We start from the raw sequence: 10,041 nt of genomic DNA, 5'->3' as shown, positions 1-10,041 counted from the left end.
TCGCGTTACCACCCCTCTCGTTTCCCCACTGCATCGCACAAACACACATACACACACACACACACACATCTTCTGCCTCCCCCCCTAATCTCCCTCCCTTCACCCGCTTTCACTCATACGAACGACGTAGAAAAGGGGCGCTCGCTGTGTGTGAAACTTGTACTAAAGCGCGCCGACGAACGTGCCTCTATGTATGCGTGCCTTTTTTTTCATTAGGAAACGGGATGGGGATGGGCACCGAGGGACCGAGGGGGGATGGATGGGGGAAGAACGAGGAAGGAAAGAGAAGCAACGGCTCTCGTCGAGCTGAGGAGCAGAACGCGGTCGTGGCTCCAGTGCGCTAGCTTAGCGAGAGAATTTTCTTTCGATCCGATGAGAAAATGCGCCACATCCCCAAGTGCGTTTCGCCCAAGATGTCCCAGACGGTGGCGATAAACGGTTGACGAATCGCGCGGTTCGTCGCGGGCGAGATCTTTGGCTATGCAGTTTCGCAATTGGTCGAGGGAACGAAGAGATTTTGCAAGCGATATGAAAACGTTCATGATATAAACCAGAAACTTCTGCATACTTTTCCTATATCAAGAACTCGACACCAATCGACGAGATGAGGCCATGTCGTATCTCTCTCGTATCTCTCTTGTCGTTAAGGGAGATCATAGGCCGATATTCATAGTCCTGGTTTCAAGACCATCTTGAGTAATATCTGAAGAGGCTGATACTGCTCTGCATTCATGGTCTGCAGTCTGCTCTTATTTCAGGACCAAAGTAATGTCTTAATACGGCTCTGATTCATGACATCTTAAGATTGTATCTAAGACCGGTATTTATAGACTTTATATTCAAGATCGTCTTAAGTACGGTCTTAAGAAGTCACGAACCAATCGGAAGGCTGCGTTAGCGTCTTAAGGCATTACTTAAGACGATCTTGAAATAAGACTCGACTATAAATACCGGCTTAACTCTTAAATATAAAAATCGATTATCAATATTGGCCTGCGATTTATAACGTCTTAAGACTGCACGTAAGATGGTTTCAAATATAAGATTCGACTATGAATAGACGAAAGTTTCGAAACCCTCGAAGCGGAGTTTCGCATGAGTCTTTGCAGCACCAGCATATCCGGAGATTCCGCTTCGAGCACGGGATATCGCAACTACTGTGGCATTCACTGGTTCACTTGTGCAACGCGTCGAGGATAATGCGGCAATGAGAATGATTCGCACAGTCTCAGGAACTCGCTACGGTAGGAGGGTCCGGAGAACACAGCACAGATCACACAGTAAAACGTCTCGTGCGTAAAATATATCGGTTTTCCTACATGGAAGAGACGAAGGCGAGGGAGAACGAAGCGCGGATTGTACGAGAGAGCGGTGGGTCGCCACAGCGCGGCCGCCATTTCGTGCGTGCGTGCGTGCGTTCTTCCAGATGCATACGTGGCAAGATTACGCCTTTGCTTGCTTCTTCTCCTGCCTTCTCCTCGCCTGAGGAACAATCGAGATTCCAAAAATAATTCCCGAATCCTCGATAACGAGAGAGATTACTTGTTCTTTTTTTTTTCTTTCTCTCTTTTCCCCCCACTCGTTAATGATCGATTCATCGAAACTACACGAAGAAATATTTGAACATTATCGACAACAACGAACAACGAGAAAACGCAAAAAAAAAAAAAAAACCCTTTTCTAGTCGATAGAACGACAAAGGGGGGAGCCACGCCCTGTTTCGAGCGGTCGACACCGAGAAAAGAAACATATGCCAAGGCATCGACGACACGCTCGCTGCCATTTTCGAGACTTTTTCGTTTCTACTAGTCTGGAGAAACTAGCCTCCAGCGCTCTTCAATTCGTAGAGGGCCCTAGTAAAATATCCCTGCAGGTAATCCGTCCAGTATATCTCTCGAGCACAACCCTCATTCCCTCTCGTCGTCTAAACTGCGCGAAACGATCATACGATACGACTTCGTCCCGCGTGATGCGTAGGAGCTCTCTCTTTCTACAGTTATCTTTTTTTTTTCCCCCCTACGATGATATACGCTTATGGAGAATACGCAGTGGAAGTTATACGGCTAAGTGGCAGAGAAGTCCTTCGGGAGAGCAAAGTAGATACGTGCGACTCACGCGAGATTAGACGAACGACTCCCCGGGAGAGTCCCCGAACGTCCTGGTGTTTGCGCTTGCGTGCGGCGTTTCCTTTCGGAGCGGCCAACCGGTGCGTACCTCGTCCCACCATCACGATGAATCTCCCCTACTTGGCGATATCACCTCCACCGCGAGCGCTCTCTCTCTCTCTCTCTCTCTCTCTCTCTCTCTCTCTCTCGCTCGCTCGCTCGCTCTACTGTCTGCACACAGGGTGTGCCAGAAACAACTTCCCGGACTCTTTGTTTTCTTTAATTTCGTGCGAAATTCAATATCCTAAGTTCTCTACTACAAGGGGCCTGAAAACGAGATCTCTCGCTCTACGTTATTTCTCTCTTCTGCTCTCTTTCTCTCTCTCCCTCCCTTTTGCCCTTCGTTCGAAACTTGGTCCGATTCAAAATTGCGCGGAGGCCAGACCGAGATGCGAAACGCAAAAGATATCGGTGCTTCCCAATGGAACGGCAGAATAGCGCAACGTGCAATCGGGGAATAAATCGATATTGGCGCTGCCGGGCGCTACGTTTACATCCTGGAAAAACTTTCCCCGTTCTCCATTCGACTCTGTATTGTTGAATTTTTACGCAGTAAATGCAAAATTCTCAGATAAATGTTTATCTCAGAGAATTACGAACGTGGAGGCATAAAAGAATTAAAATTTTAATATGTGACGTCTCATATTGCATTAAATCCTGCAATTATGCAGCACTGGATGGTTTGTTTGTTATAACAACATTTGAACATTAAAATTAAGATATTTATCCATAAACATGATACAATTTAGACTTTTATTTAACATTGAAGGTCACATTTCGACCAAATACCGATTAACTTAATCAACTTTATTAAGTATATGTATATAATACAATTAAAATTATTAAATAATATTAAAGTATTATTTTAATTTATTATTTTAATAAAATAATACTTTATTAAGTATATATATATGAATAGAATTTAAACTAATCAATAGAATTATACTTTAGTATACTGAAAAAAAGTTAGAGAACAATAAATTGTATGTTAGAGATTTTATCTGATGTCCGTTTCAATTTTAATTGGTGGTTTAATTTTAATCTCGGTTTAACAAACTTTTCATTTTCTTCTAGTTCTAATAATTAGAAAAAGACAAAGATTAAGTCAAACCGAGATTAAAGTTAATCTACATTGATAGAAACGGGTGTAACGATTTTACTAGTCGATTAACTATCGCTTAAGTTAATCGAAATCGCTGTGGATCTGATACGAAATAAATTTTATTCATAATTGGAAGGCGTGTTTTTTTTTCGTAATAGTCTGACATTTTGAGTAAATCCGCCTAGACTAACCGACACGAATCGCCGTACCGTTAACTTGATGTAATCGATGAAGCGCAGCACATTAAAGCTGACGTTTTCTTTGAACACCTTATATATTTATATGTCATTTCTTTCATACTGCTTCCTTCTCTCTCTCTCTCTCTCTCTCTCTCTCTCTCTCTTTCTGTTTCTTCTCTCTCTCTCTCTCTCTCTCCCTTTCTCTTTCTCTCTTTCGTGTTACCCTGAGTCGAGTCACTCGGCGAGAGCCGTCATGGTCTCTCCCTGCAAAAACATCCGCGACGATTTTTATCTGTACTGATCTGAACGTAGCGGAGGAAGACTTCGATCGAGGTCTCGTCTTTTTCTTTTTCTTTTTCACTTCTTCTGTTGTTCTCTTTTCCTCTTAGATCTTCTCTCTCTCCTGTCTTTCTCTCTTTTTCCTCTGCTTTGGTCTTAATTTCCTGTGCTCGCATCGAGTATCGAGAGAGCTTTCTAGAGGTAAAGGATTACGGGGTCTCTGTGCTTCGCGGTCTCTTTCCTTCTTTCTTCGAAATCTTAAACGATCCCAGCGAGATCCCTTCAGCGCAGTTGCCGCACATAGAATCGCGACGTTGCCATATTCGTAGGAACTAGCTAATGTTTGCTGATGGAGGGCACATTCCACGCACGGGAATAGAGATATTGAAAATACAAGTCCCTATAGAAACATGAGGCCTGAATTTGTTTATTATATTTGTAATAATTTTTCACAAAAAGCTGCACCTTGCGAGCATAGCAGTCAGACTGCTGAGTGCTCGATATCAGAGCTATTAATCAAGCTAACATCAACAATCTCGGCTTATCGGCTTGAAAATGATGAAATGAAATAACCGTAAGCGATATTTTAAGAATGAAATTTCACATCACGCTTCTCACTTAGATTAGATTAAGCGAAGTCGGAAAACATCTGACGAAATCATTCTCGATTGAACTCGTGTCCTCTTGCTAATAGCGTTGACATTTGTTACATGAAGATTAATGGTGTTACAGGTATGGACGCGTGCAGAGCGTCAAGCTGCTGCCACGGGGCGAGGAGTGCCCTGTGGACGGAGGTTCCAGCAGTTCCCTTGGCGAAAGCAATGAGGGCGGTTCCGGTTCCAGTTCAGGCGGCGGCGGCGGTGGCGGGAGCGGCGGTTCCTCGACCAGCGGGGGTGCGGCAGCGACGGTGGCGTTCATGGATATCAAGTCCGCAGCGAAGGCTCACGCGACTGAGCATACGCTGGACGAACGAGCTCTCACCACACAGTACTACGAGCCACAACATCTTCAGCACAGGTTCCCCTCTCACGGGTAAGTTTGCTCATTACAAGTTCCTGTATGAGCCGTCACGACACCTCTACTCGGGATACTCTTGCAGAGTCGCCACGAAACTAGATATCAGAAAAGTCGAGAAAAAATTATGGAATTTTTAGGATGAGGAAATTGTGTTAACCCAGTCTTGAAAAAAGGAGAAGTTCGAAACATAAAAAGATGCAAAATTACATACACACATAGACGTAATAAGAATAGATCAGTTTAGGAAGAATGAGATAACTTGAATTATATCGCTCTTTCTTTCTGTAAAGAATCGTTTTGAAGAGATATGTTATACCGATATGCTCAGTTCTTTCTAATGGAGCACAGATGCTGAGATCTGCAGGGAATGTGAAATCTGTATCTATTATGTATAATATTATATTAATCTATGAAAATACTGGATAGATATATTCGCTCAGTGATCTGTATCTATGAGTATTTTTCGCAATACTCCCAAATTCAGTATTCCTATACTCACGAAATAATAAAGAATCGATTTAAAAACAATCTAACTCTAATAAGCAATAACGATTTATATGCAAGTGTTATTAATTACGAAGTCAGGACGTTCACAAAAAGCGATGACTCTGATTCCTAGTGTTTACAAAACTGATAATTTGTTGAATTAGAATATAATAAGAGTTAAGGCCAGAGCACTGACTTTGCAAAACGCATAAAGCCTAAGAAAAGTAAACTAATAAAAAGAGTCTTTTATTTCATGAAAAGGAAGGAAATGAAGGACCTTGATTGGTTCATTTTCTTCTGCATTATGCGTTATGCAAGACTCTGTGCTCCTGTACTTAGGACAAACTGTGACCATGTAGCTAATTCAACCGAATTCGCTGTTAGCTACATGCACTAGTGCATATTAAAGCTGGTTTGTACACTGATTTAATTTGTGCAAAAGTAAAATGCAAATATTTCCAATTATAAAATGCAGATTTTACTTAACAGCATAATAAAATGTATTAAAGATTTCATGATTTAATTCGTTTTTATATTTATATTAAACATATTTTTACATCAATTTGTGTACGATAGTTTTTAACGCACACCAATATGTACTGAGTGCATTCAATCAATTCTATAAAATGCTATAAATTAACGCTGAAATTATCCTAGTTTCTTTGTGAAAACAAAGAAATCTGGAAATAACGATTCTGATCGGAGTCCATTCCGAATAGTTCCATAATATATGTCCTGCTAAATTATTCATATATGATGTTAAAAATACACGAAATATTAGATTAAATATTTACTGATATCACAAAATGACACACGATCATAAAACTTTAGTGCTATTATTTTTTCTTTTTTTAAATATATTAAAAATTTGTGCTTATCTTGGCTATTACATATGGCAAATTTAGGCAACCAATAAAAAAATCTTACCTCTTTTGTTTAACTATTATCATAGAAATTCAAGTTGAAAAATTTTCATTTGCCGCTATTGATTTTTCCGGAGTATTGATTTTCCGTACAGCTGACTCGATACACAGTCAACTTTTTGAAACGGAACTGCATAGCGTGTGAATAACAAGGACGTAACAGGCACATGGTATTATATCTCAACAGGAAGAAATGTGTATTTTTTGAAGAATAGGAAGATATACATACGCAGTAGCAATGTGACGTGATATATAACGCTTTCTATCATTTTGCTATAAATAAGAGTCCGTAGGTTCTCTTGTCGGTGTAATAAATCACTATAACTGTTAGAGTTGTGTATTAAATTAGTTTTTAATCATAACACAGATAATATGGCAATGACATTTGTCATGCGGAAATAACAGTTTCGATGGTTGAGAGAATATTCTATTTCTGTAATATTTTTATAATCGTTAAAGCGGAAAGTTCTTTAGCCGGTATTTGTAATCGGTTTTTATATTTAAGATCGTCTTAAGTACAGTTTTAAAATGTCATGAACCAATCACAGAGAGCTGTATCGGTATTTTAAGAAATTACTTAAGACTTCAATAAGTATAAACTATATAAAATAGCGGCCTTAGATGAAGCTTTGAAATATATAAATAGATTTCAAACAACTTTGCAACAACGTTGCATTCTTTCGATCGATATGGAAATATTCTCAATCGTGCCTTTTCCTCCAAATTAATCTTATCCAACAATAGAAAGATATTCTCAGCCTCAAAGTGGCACGTATAAGTGCCGGTTTACGATGAGTCATGTCGTAGGAATTAATTAAATCGCACGTCACAGGAAGCAGGTACAGAGACGACAATGAAACGTCGTTATGGACAAATGGTCTTTCTATTATCTTTCTAACAAAATTCATATGTATGATCTACGAATGAATTACACTTTTGTCCCTTACACTTTTTCTGATCGAAAATCAATGATCACTGATAGATTCGCATATTCTTGGTATTTTAATTTTTATTCATTTATTTTATATCGTAAAATAGTATAACTTAGTTGACTCCAAATAACTTTGGCTCAAATTAAAAAAAAATGCCTAGATAGTACGTATATTTAAAACCAAAATATAAAAACATCTTTAAGATTTACATCTCTCAATCTTAACATCATAACATGTATATTAGGTATCTAACACTACACATATTATGGAATTGTTCATGAATGGATTAGAATTGTTTAATTATTCCTTAGATTTGTATTTTATAGGATAACTTCAACTTTAATTTGGTTATACATGGCGGCAGTTTCTAACTCTTATTATATTATAGAGACACTAATTTAACAAACTATCAATTTGATTACCGTCTGTGCATTATCAAATGAACTAAAATATGATTTTATGGTACTATTGTATAGCCTCAGAGTAGTTAATAAGTCTACCAGCCATACTGAAATCGTTACAGATAATGGGGATAGTTCGTCGAAAGATCATACCATTTAATTATTATTTATTATCCTATGTTCCTAGTTTCTAAGAATCATGTTGTTTTTTCAGTTTCAAGAATTAATCATATTATGGCAATTATTGTTCAATGCTATATAGTGCTATCGTTGCATCGATTTCAGTAAATACGTATGGAGGTACATAAATTTCTTTTTGCTGATGTAAACAGTCAATTGTAATGTTAAGCTTCACGTATAATAACGCATTATTAATGTTCGCTTCGTTGCATGCCGATCATTATCCGTATTATCTTTGGCTTTTAACATAGTAGATATACAACGCACATACACATACTCTCTCTTTTCTCCCGCTCTCTCTCTCTCTCTCTCTCTCTCTCTCTCTCTCTCTCTCTCTCTCTCTTATTGAGTTAATATTAGAGCAGTTATAGTAAAGCGAAACTGCATTCCCAGCAACACAATTTCAAATATATTCGGCGATATAATGCCTCGTGATAAATTATGGATAAATATACGTTACGCACTTTGCGTAATGCTAAAACTGGGGGGGTGTCAAAAGTATCACTCTAGACTTGTTTTTTTTAGCTGAACTTCTTGTACAGTTCAATTCTCCTCCTTTTCTTTTGACATTGGAGTAAAATGGAAACCAAATTTGCTAAATAAGAAGTATGAAAGCCTACCCAAGATCTTATTGTGAAAAACAACCTTTATAAAATAATCTTATATAATAATAATGATAATAAGAATCTTATTTTAGATCGTACATGTGAGAACACAACTAACAAGAACTAGAAATTAAGTGCCTATAACAGTCGAAGCTGGATCTTTAATGTTTAAATAATTCAATGTGAATTATATACATGCTATATATGTAATAATAATTAGACTTTTCGACCTTCTATTAGATTATCCTCAGTATATTGTTACAATATAGAGAAGCTAAAATTTAAAAATTACATTTTGAAACGTGTCAATTATTATAAACTAATTCGCTCACGTAACGTAGCATATGTCATTGCATTTTTTTTAAAACGATTCACATGAACTTTTAGATTCCATTAAAAAAAAGGAAAGATAAAAGAAATTTAGCTAAAAATAAAAGGTACATTTCTAATAAATTATACTATAATGTGCTTATAAAATGTTCCCGATGTGACAAAAGATTCATTAAAGTACTAATAGAATTAGTAATAAAATTTCAAGATGATCGTAAATTAATTCAACTTATGTTCGCAGCGACGGAACATGCGGTTTGCCTTAAAAGGCATCTTCGTTTACAATAATTCAAATGCTCCTATTCCTCTATTCACATAACTAATATAGATATATTCGAATAATATGGAACGCATCCATGTGTGATTTTTCAAGTTGAGAACCACTGGCGTATTTATTTTGGCTCCAATATGTAACGTAATCTTTCTCTCTTTTTTTTCTGCCGCGCCACGCATTCACACTTCGTGTTTTCTGACGTCATCACCTACATCGCAGTCGCCCTCGTCTATTTACTGCATATTTGACGAATTGCGTGTTCTACGACTAAATAGATAGTACGCTGCACTTTCTCCATGGCATCGACGGCACGCGGCACATACTTGAAGTTAAAGCGTATCGCATGTCGCGTTCGGAGGAGTCGCAACTTGCCTTCAATCGATCGATCTCATGATGGAGGCATGGAGGAAAGAACGGGGGAGAGAGAGAGAGAGAGAGAGAGAGAGAGAGAGAGAGAGAGAGAGAGAGAGAGAGAAGAAGAAGAAGAGAGAGGAGTAGCGGGAAAAAAAGGAGGAAAAAAGGTCGTGCGTGCACGCTACACGCCTGCACGCCTATATTCACGCGCGCGCGACCGAGGAGAGTAGCGGCGTCGCATTTCCACGAAAAGTCAGGTGACCGTGACGACGTGGTCGCTGGCGATGTTGCCACATCCCGACGGCTGCGCGGGCGCTATCGCCCGAGCAGTAACTGTCGAAGCGTGACGACTGTAGCGGGAAGGGCGTGCGGGGGAGGAGAGAGGAGAGAGGAGAGAGAGCGTTAACTGTCAGTGGCGTAGTCAGAAATTTACGAGCCCGGTTCGACTCGTCCCATCTCAATCGCCTCTGCTCGTCTCACCTAGCCGTATATGAATGCCGGGATTGAGATATTTATGTTGCATGGTGATTTCTTTTGTACCTCCCCCCTCTTCCCCCCAGGTTCAGATGCAAAAACATTTCCGCAACGTCGACTGTACTTATCGCTGTCGAACTGGCGCAAAACGTTAAATATTAGAATGTATATGACGGTGTGACCTAATTTTCAATTAAAATGAAACAGTTCATTGTGTCACTTATTTGCTACAATTGAAAGAACAAAGTACCCCAGAAAATGAGTTTGAATATATCGAATCATCAACATTTTGTAATATTTATTTTGAAATACAATTCTGATATAATAACTGATTATAGAG

The 10,041-nt window shown here is 38.9% G+C and overlaps 1 protein-coding gene across 4 annotated transcripts in view; it reads left to right on the top strand.

Annotated features, from left to right (window-relative positions):
* LOC108745515 (protein split ends-like) overlaps positions 1-10,041 on the top strand; it is a 92,919-nt gene that overhangs the window by 64,008 nt on the left and 18,870 nt on the right. For all 4 annotated transcript variants that reach the window (XM_018481693.1, XM_018481692.1, XM_018481694.1 and 1 more), the window contains exon 2: positions 4,458-4,757. In XM_018481693.1, coding sequence (XP_018337195.1) covers positions 4,458-4,757 — 300 coding nt within the window. The remainder of the gene's footprint in view (positions 1-4,457; positions 4,758-10,041) is intronic.

This window comes from Trachymyrmex septentrionalis, unplaced genomic scaffold (assembly GCF_001594115.1).
Source record: "Trachymyrmex septentrionalis isolate Tsep2-gDNA-1 unplaced genomic scaffold, Tsep1.0 scaffold14, whole genome shotgun sequence".
NCBI classification, from domain to species: Eukaryota; Metazoa; Arthropoda; class Insecta; order Hymenoptera; family Formicidae; genus Trachymyrmex; species Trachymyrmex septentrionalis.
Note: the sequence above shows the minus strand (reverse complement) of the source record. Positions and strands in the feature narration are given on the sequence as shown.